This window comes from Muntiacus reevesi, chromosome 3 (genome assembly GCF_963930625.1).
Source record: "Muntiacus reevesi chromosome 3, mMunRee1.1, whole genome shotgun sequence".
NCBI classification, from domain to species: domain Eukaryota; kingdom Metazoa; phylum Chordata; class Mammalia; order Artiodactyla; family Cervidae; genus Muntiacus; species Muntiacus reevesi.
Window position 1 is genome coordinate 85,910,657 of NC_089251.1, and position 14,584 is coordinate 85,925,240.

At 39.9% G+C, this 14,584-nt stretch overlaps 1 protein-coding gene across 1 annotated transcript in view; it reads right to left on the bottom strand.

The window, feature by feature from the left end:
* Positions 1–14,584, bottom strand: part of RASGRP3 (RAS guanyl releasing protein 3) — a 112,439-nt gene that overhangs the window by 30,443 nt on the left and 67,412 nt on the right. Inside the window, exons 3-10 of the mRNA XM_065929443.1 lie at positions 11,476–11,667; positions 10,123–10,225; positions 8,265–8,327; positions 7,599–7,730; positions 6,042–6,189; positions 4,390–4,563; positions 3,887–4,003; positions 1,580–1,855 (exon numbers count right to left, since the gene is read on the bottom strand). Of these exons, the coding sequence (XP_065785515.1) occupies positions 1,580–1,855; positions 3,887–4,003; positions 4,390–4,563; positions 6,042–6,189; positions 7,599–7,730; positions 8,265–8,327; positions 10,123–10,225; positions 11,476–11,545 (1,083 nt within the window). The 5' untranslated portion in view covers positions 11,546–11,667. The remainder of the gene's footprint in view (positions 1–1,579; positions 1,856–3,886; positions 4,004–4,389; positions 4,564–6,041; positions 6,190–7,598; positions 7,731–8,264; positions 8,328–10,122; positions 10,226–11,475; positions 11,668–14,584) is intronic.

Here is a 14,584-nt window from a genome sequence, read left to right on the forward strand (position 1 = left end):
AGAAACAGATTTACATGGCAAATGATTAATAAATGCAGGTGCCTGGGTGATTGTGAGGTTCCCCAAGCCTCCAGTGAGAATGTCTCAGTGTTTATTATTTGTCACACAATCTGAACCCCAAGAGATTGGTGTTTCTGTGTGTTGGCCACTTCTGCTTTATACGAAGAAGGCAGCTGCCATTATTGCCTACACCTAGGGGGTCAACTCTTTGGTAGACAATTATGTGTTCTAGGAACAGTGGGTGAGAAGGTCTAGGAACCACACTCTTATTCCAATGCAGCAGCCCTAGAGGATTTTTTAGCCCTTCAGAGCTTCAGAGGGATTGTTGTTTTCATTTCCTATGGCCATTGGAAGGAGGTAGTTATTTCAGTATTGCAGCCAAGTTTCAAATGCTCAGTGTCATAAACCCAAACAAGGAAGTTACTCCTCCACTTGTTTCAGCTAGGCTGAGAGAATTTGCTTATGCCTCTTGTCCCCCTGACAAAGAAGCAGCCAATGGGAAATATTCTCTTCTACACACCTGTGTATCTGAAAGTGCGAGGACCTAGAGACCGGCTAACTGTGTGTGCCATTAATGCCCAAAAGGATGAGAAGTGGGTTAATTTCTTCCAACCCACATCATTCCTAAAGATAGCATTCAGTTCATCTGTTGAGCCCCTACATATGCCAGGTACTATGAAAGGTGTTGGGGACATGCCATGCATAAGGCAAGTAGACAGAAAAAAAAATCTAATGTCAAGTGGTACCTCCTATAGATAAGAAAGTACAAAGTGCAAGGGCAACACAGGTGACAGATGCATTACTGCTTCGGAGGGAAACAGAAGGCTCCCGGAGAGCATTTAAATAAAGAGAGAGGCATTTAAATTTAAGCTAGTCATGGGGTGGGGGGTGGGACTGGGATGGAGGGGTAAGGAAAGGATTTTCCAAGAAAATGCAATGGCTAGAAAGTAGAAGGCAGCAATTAATGGTGAAAAGTGTAAGCCCCATACTCCTCAAAGCAGGTGTAATGTGGGATCGGGTGATCAGAAAGGAGGAGAGACCAAGAGTCAGAAAACAAGTCCTGAAGGGCCTCCAGGGCCAGACTGGGAAGTCTTCTGGTGATTTGGGGAGGTTGGGGAGAGTGGGGGCAGGGAGATCCCGGAGGAGGTTCCTGCTTTGCTCCAGGCTTCAGCCACAGCAGTGCAGTGAGGATCCGGAGAAGCCAGTGAGCTGAGGGCACAGGGAAGGGGGTGACGAATTAGATAAGTGTGAGGCAGGATTGTGAGGCACCGAGGACAGAGCAGGAGGGCCTCTCTAAGAACTCCAGAAACCAGAGTTATGGAGGCAGAGACTGGGACCCTCAAAGCAAACTGAATTTTCTTTGCTTGGAGATCATATTTAACAGTATGAATTTACACAAATTACAGGTGTGGCTTCCCCACCCTTCCTCCTTTGAGATTTCTTCCCAACCACTGACCCCGCATCCAACCCCTCCCTTGCCCTCACTGTGAACTGCTGGTGGGGATCTTCCTGCATCCCCTGGGAGGTGAGGTTCAAGCTCCAGTCTATTGGAGCACAAACTCCAGCCCATTGAACTCACCGTGAGCAAGTTGATCAAATCCAGGTTGGGTTCCAAGTGGTGAGAGGCATTCTGCAGGGAGACCAGTTCACTCAGGGTAACGGAGAGCTGGTGCATTTTCACAATATTCACTTTGTTCTCCTCTGTCCAGTCTGGGAAAATGACATGGACTGCTATCAAGTCTTTCAAGTGGACGCCAAGGATTGGAATTTTGAAGCCGTCGCAGTCGGCAAAAGCCTTGCGGTAATTACAGTAATTGCCGTTGGAGGAGACCAGCTCCGTCATTTCATTCCAGTTCTGGGAACAGATGGAAAAGTAGATTTTCAAATGGCCTTCCCTTCTGCCCACCCCCAGGCCCAACAGTGTGTGGCTAGGAAATTCCTCTGCTACCAAGAAAGGATTGATTGCACCAATATTGATGCAGGGAGATACTAAACCGGAAAAAGAAAGTTAGAAAATCTGACTATGAATTGGACAGCCTGTTCCATTCTGCTACAAAACAGAAATAGCCCACACCTCTGCCTACCTACTAGGGATGTTGAGATGTTAAATGGCATCATTATATAAGTATTTAATAATTCATGGAAATATTACAATCCAACAAATAAGCATATATTATATTAAGATATGCAGTATATTAAAATTTCCTAGTTCCAAGAAAGTTGCATTCAAGATATAATTTGAAGGGGACAGGATGGGGGTAGGAACAGTCATATTGATGTGTGAGAGAGCTGTGGTTTTGGACTCTGCCACTAAGTAAGAAGGTGACCTTAAGCAAGTCACTTCACTTTTAGGGACATTAGCTTTCTTTTTCTGTAAGAAAGAGTAGCTTGAATAAATAATTTTTCAATATACACTGGTGGTTCCAAGCCTCTATAAGCCTCCATTGAATTCTCTTTTTTTTTCTAATTTTTCCATTGAGTTCTTATTCTTCACATTTAAAATATGTTTTACTCTCTACTGGAAATTCAGTACTAATCTAAAGAAAAATGAAACACATAATGAGCCCCATTATACTTGAAATGAGTACAGTGTTTGAGGTCAGTCAGCAGTGCTTCTGTGGCTTAAATTCTCCTGTTCATATGAACAAGTTATTGTTGGTTGTCTAACAGCAACCAGACCTTCCTAATAGACCCTAACTTTGACTAGTATACTCTTTCCCATACGTCTCAGATGGAGCAATTTCCATGCCCAAGTCCAAGCATAGGTTCTGATCTACCATCATCATAATTTCATCCCTCTGGTTTATGATTGGCTCAGGAATACAGAGTTAAGCCAATCTACATGTTGTATTCCTCTGGATACTATTATTGGCCCAGGGGTGGGGCATGTGATTTCAGATGGTCCAATCTGCCTAAAAAAGAAGGTCTTTATTCCATGGGGGCAAAGCTAAAGAGGGGTTTTCCCTACTTCCAACTTTCATAAACAAAAGAGCAAAATTTCTCCATTGTTGCAGACAACCCAGTCAGACAAATCAGTCTGATGAATAATAAAAACAAAAACCTCACACTCAGAGGAATTCAGAGCAATTGAGCCAGAGTTCTGATCAGTCCATGAGTGAATTTGGCCTTGCCTCTGAACTTTCCAGGTATGTGACACAATCCATTTCTTTATTATTTAGGCAATTCCAAGATTTTTTTTAACTTATAGCTGAAAATGTCCTTACTGATATAGCAAAGTACACTTTTACAGAGAAATCTTTTCATAAGGATGAAATGTTCTTTTTTGCTCAATAAGGAAAAATTTAATTGTGGTCTGGAAAAAGTTCAGTTTGGGAAACAATGGTGGTTTTAAATTATTTTTGTTCCTGGAAACTCAGCTATAAATCTGGAGGCTTTCTATACAAAAGATTTCTTTCTGTCTCCTCCCTCTTCTTTTGTATCTTCTACCATGGAAGATACAAGATACAATGTTGAATCCAGTGCTATGAAGAGACCAGGTGTTCAATGACTTCATTTGAGGAGAGGATAACAGGAATGATATCTGTCTTATTTGCCTTGTAACCTTCATGTATTTCACAAAACTGATCACATCAGTTCAGTTCAGTCGCTCAGTGGTGTCCGACACTTTGCGATCCCACCGATCACATAGCAAGCGCCAAATACATATTTTTTAAATATTTACAACTACAATATGTTAATGGGGTTTAAAAGCATTTGTATTGGAACACTTGCTGCCACTTCTGTTTTTCCAGGAGGTATGGCTATAACCTCCTATTGTCTAAGAAGAAAAATTGCCCCTTCTGAGTGACATTTGTTAGGATCATCCTACCTCTAAACAATTTCCAAGCAAATTTTTTACTTGAGATTATGATCTGATTCACTGTACCTTTGTAACTTCTGAAGAAAGATGAGAATGGGTCTCTTTGAGCCGGGAAATGGAACTATGACTGAGGCCTCCCACCACTGCCATCAGGGTGTTAAAATTTTTGAGCTGAAGGAGCTTCTGCAATAAAAAAATGTTAACTTCAATACTTTGTAACACTTTTTGAATTATTCTCACCTTTTGGCAGTACAGATGAAGTCATGTACAATTTTAATAACAAGGATGTAGGAAAAACAATATCAATTCAAAATGAAATACAAATGAAACTCACTAGAAAAATATACCAATCCTTTCACAGAACATAGCTACATTAAATACTTTCAAGTGTTGCCAATTAAAAGCAATCTTCTTGCATGAGAGAAGTATATTTGTTCATTAGACATTTATGGGTAGTTTAATTGCCTTCTACATTGTGAATTCCAAATTTCTTCAATACTTTTCTCAACCAAGTGAATGAATATCTGGAACCCTTTAAGAATCCCAGTCTAATTAATAGACATACATACCTTGGCAACATTGATAAACTTTGTGATGACTTCTGCTCTTTGCTGAGGAGTTGGTTTGCTAAGAACCATCAACTGGACCCACTTAGAGATTCCATTAAATAAAGTAATAGATCTCTCCAAGGTTGGGTTATTCTCCAGGCAGCCATGGATGACATAGCTTTGGTAATCAGTGAACTAGTAAAGGAAAATTCAGAGACTCAGTTATAATGGAGTCTTTGAAAAATCATAAATTAGAATGTTGCATGGAAGAGGTGAGACAATGTTTCACGATAACATCACTATTTCTTTCATTTCACACTTACAATGGCATCTTACACATATGAATATACTATGAATAATGACTATATCTGTACCTTTAACATGCTATTTCACTGCATTTCACTCTCCCACACACAGACCCACAATTATTACACACCATAGTGTTGGTGGGGAGAGCAAGGGACAAGACTCAAAGTCACATTCCAGTGAGTCCAAAATTTGCTGGATCTTAAGATCCACATGGGGCATTTGCTAAAACACTGGTTTCAGGAAACTTGTTAGACCAAAAGGATCACTGTTCCAGAGGAATAATCTAAGAATCTCCATTTTTCACCACTACTGGTGATTCCAAGGGTTGGGCAAGTTTGAGATAAAATGGCATGCATTAAAGAAGAGGAAATGAACATAAAAATCATAATTTCAAGTCAGAATAAGCTTGCAAAATTGTTCTCAAGAAAAGAAGAGAAAAAAATAGTAATTGAAGTAAGGCCACTCTTTTACAAAACAGACACATTTTCTTGAAGTCAGCATGGGAGTCATCAGATATTAATACACAAGAGCCTCCTATCATATAAACAGAGCACGAGGTTTCCTCTCATGGCCTGCCTGTGGGGACTCAAAAGGTCCTCTCCAAGCAGGATTACTTAGTGAAAAGAATCAGTCTTTCAGTAATCCATACTTCTGACCTCATGTTCTTTGCAAGTAATAATGCAATTCATTATTTGGCATCTTGGAAAAGGAGTGACATGCCCAAAGCTTGGTGAGACAAAGACAAAAGCTACTTGTGAACAATTGTGCAAATATTATAACAAATGGAAAGTGAGTAAGTGAGTAGGTGGCTAGGAAGAAACCACAGCTGAAAGGAAGAAAGGGGTTGTAGAGAAGGAACTTGACAAGACAACGTAAGAAAGAAAAATTTAATCCAGGATCTCCATCCCTGAGAAAGAAACAGTCTAATGTTAAGATTCTTCAGAAAGCTTACAGTTCCTAATTTCAACCTATACCCATAATTAGGCATTTATACAAATCCCAACATAAATAAATATTTCTTCCCCCCAAATGAAGGGCCCAGCCAAATGCGTTCACTTGGGAGATATCAGTGGAGCTAAATAAACCTTGAATGGTTAAATCTCCACCGAGTATTTAGAAAATCATGCTTTAATCCTATGAAAGGAGACATTGAAAATAGCGACAGAAATATAGCTCCTGTGCCATAAAAGAAAGACAGGATAATATTTATCTTTGGTTAAAAGGGATTGTTCCTGTGAATAAAGGGCACTTTTCCAGAGGAGCACAGTGACAGAGGCTGCCAACACTTCAGAGTATGAAAATGCAGCTCTTGGGAAAGTTGGCATGGAGGTTGTTATCCTTGGAAGAAATGTCCAGTTTCTTACTGAGATCCTTCTAAAAGATTTATGCTCCAGAAAAGTGAGGTGCTCGGCCAATTCAATGGGCTCCAGATGGTCGAACAGCAGACAGGCTTTTCCCTTCTTGGATACTTTTTTTCTCTGTGTGACTCTTCTCATCCAGTCATAGGAAGGACTATGAAAGAAAAGCAAGTCTGGTCAATGTGCTGAAAGCCCATTTCACCCAATGGAAATTATTAACCTACTGACTCTGTAACTCTTGGCCTGCTTCCAGGGGCTTGTGCGAAATACACGCCCTGTCCTTCGTGTTTGAAGAGAAACCCACTGACCCATTGCCAATAGAACATAAACTTCGAGTTGTTTCTCCAGACAGGGTTGGTTTGCATGGATCCATCCAGAATCTCTTACTTGGTCTTTCTTGTGAGCAGTAAGGTCTGAATCATGAGGGATTTTGTCAATATATAGTTGGGATAGAAACCACCAAAATCCATATGGTCAGCAACATATGGATTATCTGAAAAGCTTGTTATAAAAACAGAGGCCTGGACCTCACTACCAGACATTCTGATTTACTAGGAATGAATAATCTGAATAATCTATTTTTTAACATCAACATTTATCAAATGCTTGATGTCCCAGGCACCACTATAACCACAGGTATTAACTCATTAAATCTTCACAACTCTATCAGGTAATACTATTATTACTCCCATTTTATAGATGAGAAAATATAGGCACAAAGAAGTTAAAAATTTATCCAAGCTCACAAAACTAGTAAGTAGAGGAGTTGCGCTGAATAATCTATATTTTTAACAACACCCCTAATAATTGCAGAACCATCACCATGGATCACTCTTGAAGAAGCATTTTAGGAAAGAAAACTAGAGTATGAATGCCTAGGATACACAAAAGTATATATATTCTCAATATGGATAATAATACTTACAACCCTAAAATATCCTTGTCTGTAAAGTTAGCTAGTAATATAAAATGCTAGCCTAATTAGCACCAAGTTCCTAATTACTGAGCTAATCAGTTCACGGCACAGCTATGGTCCACATTTGCACAGCTTCTGGCTGACATGAGAAGCACCGTGGTACAGAGCATCTCGAATTTGAATGAGCATATGAATCACTTGGGAACCTTATTAAAATGCAGTTTCCAATTCTGCAGCTTTAGGGTGGGACATGAGATTCTATGTTTCTATTGAGCTCCCGCCCCCAGGTAATGCCAGAGATGCTGATCCACAGAACACAGTGGCAAAGGCATAGGAGACTAGATTTAGTAACCAAGTACTGAGCATCTCTTAGGTGTCAAATACTTTCACATATTATCTCATGTACTTCTTGGATGCTCATTATAACCCCATGAGAAAGGTACAATTTTTACTTCACAAACACAGAAATTGAAGCTTGGAGAGATAAACTATGTCCAATGGGACTGTGCTCTTTGCAACAAAGCTTTCCTTGAGGAAGCATACCTTGATTCTGAACAGGTATGGATGGAAGTCAAGTGGGATCATCACTACTCCCTCCCCCAAAGAGCAGACTCATCATATTTGAAAGAAGCTTGCACCATTCTTACATGCTGGATATGTCAATGAGGCTGGTGTGTTTCTCATATCCCAGTTGACTAGCTACTTCCCGGAATTCCTCAGTCATACGGATCAAACCAAGGTCCAAATTAAACTCTGCAGGAAATTTCACAATCCAGTACCTGAAAGACATCAAGTATTTTTGACAACCAGAAGATTTCAAGCTAGATCTCTATGGAAACTATGGTGTCATTTTATAGATTACATTTAACAATGCTTTAAGACCATACCTCAAATTAACAATCTCTTATCCCCCATCTACCGCATTGAGTCTTGCTCTTCCCTGCTTCAACCAAGGACCCAAGTCCACCACTCCTACTTTGAGAGTCTCTTTCTCTCTAGAACCACAGCTGAGAAGAAACCCTTCTCCCAACTCATGGCAAGTAGGTGGGAATGTGTACAGTGAGGGAGCAGAAAAAAATGAATACACTCTTTCTCAGAGCTGCTTTCATCCCCTAATCACATTGACCTCTGCTTGATAGTCCAAAAGAAAAATAAATTCTACGCCCCCAGCAACAGAGGAGAGCCAATTTTAATAAAATCAATAAAGGGAGGACTTGAGTCCATTTTATTGTCAGATTAGGTCTGTAGTTTGGGGAAAAGAAAACTGTCAATAATTCCAGAACCAAAACCAAGACAATTAAATTTGTAAGTACCTCATGAAGTAGCAGATCTTTAACCGAAATTCATCACAGCTTTCTCCACTGGCGTTTCGATAGGTACAGTAGTTAAGGAAGAAAATCCTTGCACATTGTTTCCTTTGCACAGATCTGTGACTGTTTAATAAATTTAGATGAATTCCTCAGAAAAGGACTATACTATTAGTGTGACATGGATGTCCAAGTGGGGAGAAAAGTGGGCTCTGATGACATCAGCGCTAAATAACGAGCACCATGTATTATTGCTCTGAGATGTATTTTTTTTGGTGTGGAAGAAAAGCCACATATAAAATGAATTTTACCTTCCTGAGCATTTACCAAATGGTGACTATCAACTGTAATGACAAATAGACTACTAACTATAGATAATTTAAAATGAATAGTACATAGAAACACCATTTTAACCAAGAAGATTTTGTATGTAGGATTAACGGTATATATAAGTACTCTAATTTCTTTAGTATTTGAAAATGTCATTTTGGGGTATATTAATATACACATCTTACAGTTATTTAGTCTCAAGTCTATTTATTCATACCTTTTACCTAATATTTATTGAGTTCATGCTATATGCCAGGTACCATGGATATGCAGTGAACAGGGAATCCAAAGGGAGGAAAACCTAGAGAAATGTGAATTCACAGGTTCACCTTTCATACAATCTGTACTTTCAGATAGTAAGCTATACTGTGTCTAAATATCCCTTTCTATTTGTGTTTCATATGGCAGTGGACATACTGATGATGAGAATACAGTCTGTGGGCACATTTTGTGGACAGTGTTTAGACCCTAAGGAGGGAATGGGGCCAGACTAAAATAGTTCCCTCCATCCTTCTCTACGTACCACCTTTCAATAGCAGGACCCATGGAACCCTTGGACCACAAGGTACTAAGGTATCGCTCATTTCCAGGGACCTCTGTTCAGGGTGAATGTCCCCTACTCGTCTCTAACACCCAATCCCTGCCTGAGGTTGGGTGGATGACTGATGATGGAGTGAGGAAGTAGAAAGTGGAGGACTTGAAGGAAGCAGATGGAAGCTCTGCTAGCCCTGACAACACTCCATGGCCCACTGCCTCTCAGGCTTTCCCTGCCCTGCTCCTCACTCATCTGCAGGACCCCTGGGCTTAAGCAGGCAGAGACTATAGGAACCTATGTTAGCAATTATATAATAAACGTTAGATCTCAGGGACTAAAACCTCCTTATCAGTATGTAACTATTTTGTAGCCATTATCAGTCATTTGTTTTTTAACCACCTTTTAGGATTGTACCATGCACAAAAGTGGTAGATTGCTAAAAGTCCTTATTATAGAATGGGGTTTATAACTATGGTTTTTTCCTTTGCCTTTATATCAGAAGAAAATATAAAATTAATGTCAATCAAACAGATTATAATAAACCTGCTAGAATGTTCCTTCTGTCTCACCAGCAAGGGACGATGTGAAAATTTATTATTCTGACTACCATTTCCATATGTCTAAACTGTATCATCTAGGTCTACCATTCTGCCTTCCTAAAAGGAATAAAGTAACTCTTGAATGAGTGTTAAATATTCTTTCATTATGCTAACAGCAGAAATGTTTAAGACAAGTTAGAAACATTCAGGCTACAGCTTCTGTTTCATTTCATATCAAGTGGTTATTTTCAAGTAGAGCCAAAACATTCAGATGGATAATCAACTATTTGGTCAATCATCCAAATGTTTTGTCTAGACATCTATATATATTCACAAAACAGCTGGATAACTGACTGAAGACTGTTTATTCATCTTAATTTACTGGCTTTGGTTAGACACTTCATCTAAGTACAGAACTTGATTTATGATTGTAAAAATTACACAGTAGTTAGAAAGATATATGCAGAGAAGTTTTTCTGCCAATTCAGTGGAAGACAAATACCATCGGTGCATGAGTAGAACTATTCTTGGCAAATAACTATTATTCAGCTCTCCATTGTCATCTGTTAAAAAATAAAAGAAGATTAAGAGGTGAGGAGACAACAGCACATACTACTTTTCTCTTTTTCTAATATCAGTAGAGAAACATTAGTGTCAAAAAGTTCTTGTAGACCCAATTATCATTTTCCTCCTACTTCTGGTATTTCCTTGCAAATTAAGTGGGTAGGTCTCATCCTTCCTCTGGTGTACAGTTGCCAAGTTTCACATATAAAAATATAGGAGATTTAGTTAAATTTGAATTAAGGTAAACCACAAAGAATTTTTTAGTATAAGTATGTCCCACGCCCTATTTATGACATACTTATACTAAAAATGTGTCTCATCTGCAATTCAGATTTAACTGATCATCCAGTATTTTATCTGGCAACCCTACTCTGTCTGGTTTAACTCTTCCTAAAACAATCAATTCAACAAACAACTTCTTTGTGATTCTATTTGTACAAGGAATAATTTAAAATGCTAGGATAGTTAGACAACATGAAAAGCATATAGCTGTAAAGTCTACAACTTTGGAGGAGATATAAGACTTACAGACAAATATAGAATGTAGGAGATTGTGCTCTTCACACGTGTCTAAGCCAAAGGACCAAGAAAGGATCATAGCAGCATGTACCATGTCCATGAAAAAATCACAAAAGGCTCTGAGTGAGTGAAGGAAGCAGTCAGCATTCCTGACAGGGCACTATAGGAATGATACTATGAAGATTCGAGATGACACCTTGAATAAGGTCTGAAGCAGAATTTCAATGAAGGAGTATGATAAAGGCATAAAGGTAGAAAGATGCAGGGAATGTTCCAGAAACGTTAAGTGAACAGTATGTCTGGGTATTAGCTGTGGACAGTAAAAGGAAGGAAATGCATAGGGCAATGATACTGGGGAGACAGACTGGGGTTAATAAAAAGGGCCTCAAATAACAAGGTGCATGAGTCCATGCTAAGTCACTTCTGCCGTGTCCAACTTTGTGCGACCCCATGGACTGTAGCCCGCCAGGCTCCTCTGTCCATGGGATTCTCCAAGCGAGAATACTGGAGTGGGTTGCCATGTCCTCCTCCAGGGGATCTTCCCAACCCAGAGATTGAACTGGCAACTCTTATGTCTCCGCACTGGCAGGTAGGTTCTTTACAATTAGCGCCACCTGGGAAATCCCAAATACCAACATATGGAAATTGAATTCTGTCCCATGGCAACACTTGCAACTGAACTGGGGAAGGTAAGAGTAGCAAGATGTTCGAAAGGGAGAAAGCCTCTTACCAAACATCTCAATGCAAGTGCTCAGCAGCTCATCTAATGTTGCTGCTTTCCCAAGTCCACTGGACCCCATGTTTATACAGCCGCCGTCAAAAAACTAGGGGCATTTTCAACATCTTGCAGATCATCTCCATAATTATGCAAGTGGGTGATGCTTGTGCTTAGTGGTGGTCTCTGTCCTAAAGTCTCAGGGCTCTAAAAAACAAGAAGAAAAAATATCAGACTAGAGTTCTGCCAGACTAGTTAAAATATCTTTAACTAGGGTTAAAGCATGGCTTTCCTACTTGAAAAGATAATGACTGCTATTTACTCTGTATTTCTGTAAGAAAATTATCAAAGTGATAAGAGATTGTGTGAATCACCATGATGACAAAATGCCTGCTAAACTATTCCTTAGCATGGATGATGCTCTGAGACCATGGGAATGTGTATGTGTGTTAGTCACTCAGTCGTGTCCGACTCTTTGCAACCCCAAGGACTGTAGCCCGCCAGGCTCCCTTGTCCATGAAATTCTCCAGGCAAGAATACTGGATTGGGTTGCCATTTCCTACTCCAGACCATGGGAATGTTCTCTATCAAATAACATCTTGTTTTTCGGTTGAAAGAATTCACAACATTTTGCAATTTCTTTATTTACTTAACTGATAAAGACATTCAGGAGCATATTACTGTAAACATTCAGTTCAGTTCAGTCGCTCAGTCATGTCCGACTCTTTGAGGCTCCATGAACTGCAGCACGCCAGGCCTCCCTGTCCATCACCAACTGCCAGAGTCTACCCAAACCCATGTCCATTGAGTTGGTGATGCCATCCTACCATCTCATCCTCTGTCGTCCCCTTCTCCTGCCTTCGATCTTTCCCAGCATCAGGGTCTTTTCCGGTGAGTCAGCTCTTTGCATCAGGTGGCCAAAGTATTGGAGTTTCAGCTTCAACATCAGTCCTTCCAATGAACACTCAGGACTGATCTCCTTTAGGATGGACTGGTTGGATCTCCTTGCAGTCCAAGCGACTTTCAAGAGTCTTCTCCAACACCACAGTTCAAAAGCATCAATTCTCCTGTGCTCAGCTTTCTTTATAGTCCAACTCTCACATCCATACATGACTACTGGAAAAACCATAGCCTTGACTAGACGGATCTTTGTTGACAAAGTAATGTCTCTGCTTTTTAATATGCTGTCTAGGTTGATCATAACTTTTCTTCCAAGGAGTAAGCATCTTTTATTTTCATGGCTGCAATCACCATCTGCAGTGATTTTGGAGCCCAAAAAAATAAAGTCAGCCACTGTTTCCCCATCTATTTGCCATGAAGTGATGGGACAGGATGCCATGATCTTAGTTTTCTGAATGTTGAGAGCCTTAAGCCAACTTTTTCACTCTCTACTTTGACTTTCACCCAGAGGCTCTTTAGTTCTTCACTTTCTGCCATAAAGGTGGTGTCATCTGCACATCTGAGGTTATTGATATTTCTCCCAGCAATTTTGATTCCAGCTTGTGCTTCCTCCAGCCCAGCGTTTCTTGTGATGTACTCTGTATATTAGTTAAATAAGCACGGCGACAATATACAGTCTTGACATACTCTTTTCCTATTTGGAACCAGTCTGTTGTTCCATGTCCAGTTCTAACTGTTGCTTCCTGACCGGCATACAGGTTTCTCAAGATGCAGGTCAGGTGGTCTGGTATTCCCATCTCCTTCAGAATTTCCCACAGTTTATTGTGATCCACACAGTCAAAGGCTTTGGCATAGTCAATAAAGCAGAAATAGATGCTTTTCTGGAACTCTCTTGCTTTTTCAATGATCCAGTGGATGTTGGCAATTAGATCTCTGGTTCCTCTGCCTTTTCTAAAACCAACTTGAACATCTGGAAGTTCATGATTCATATATTGCTGATTACTTGGATTAATTTTATTACAAGTATATGAAAGTGAAAGTGGCTCAGTCGTGTCTGACGCTTTGTGACCTCATGGACTATAAAGTCCATGTAATTCTCCAGGCCAGAATACTGGAGTGGGTAGCCTTTCCCTTCTCCAGGGAATCTTTCCAACCCAGGGATCGAACCCAGGTCTCCCACATTGCAGGTGGATTCTTTACCAGCTGAGCCACAGGGGAAGCCCCAGAATACTGGAGTGGGAGCCTATCCCTTCTCCAGGGTATCTTCCCAACCCAGGAATCAAACTGGGGTCTCCTGCATTGCAGGTGGATTGTTTACCAACTGAACTATCAGGGAAGCCCCTACAAGTATATATAGAGAGATAAACTTCAAAGTGCAAATATATTAATGAGGATTATCCTCAGTGATCATGTAAATGTTGAAAAACTGGTTAAAAAAATATTATTTGCATAACTTTTCTAATAGTATTATTAATAGTATTAAAATATTAACAATAATCTATTGAACATCCACATTATGTACCAGGTACTATATCAGATGTTTTGCATATATTATCCAACTTGACCTTCACAGCAATACTGTAAGGTAGTATTATTATTTCCAGTATAGACACAAGGTCATGGGATTCACAGAAATTTGGCAGTTGGTCTAAAGCCATAGAATAATTAAGGCCTTGAATCAGAACTCTGTTATAAAATAGTTTTTGGTTTCCCTTTTTCCCTTTTATTGCTCTCCCAAGTGCAGACATCATGAGCTGTCATAATTTTGCCCCCTAATCCAGTGTGAAAAATAGCACTCCACACCATCTCAAAAAGAAGATATAAACCAGGTTATTTGTCACAGAGGTAGAAGGAAAACGTGGGTCTGAGAGCTGTCCATTTTATAGCAACAGCATGGGGAAAGTGGGATTAGAAACAACCTCTCAGAGATGCTTATACCAAAAGTGTTCCTGTAGGAAACACACCATCATTTTATTTTACAGAGCAAGTCCTTGATGCCGCTCCATACAAGGCTTAGAGAAATGGAGACGTTATCATGATGTAAGACAGTTATACACTTTGGACAGTTTAGTAGGTAAATGTGGCCATTTGGACTTCATCTCTCGCACTGTTTAAAGTCAATGTCTATTTCACTCTCAAAGTTTATTTATTCCTAGGTAGTCATGGAGCATCTGACAATTGCTAGGCACTAGGCAAGGCATTGAGGTTGCCAACATGAGATCAT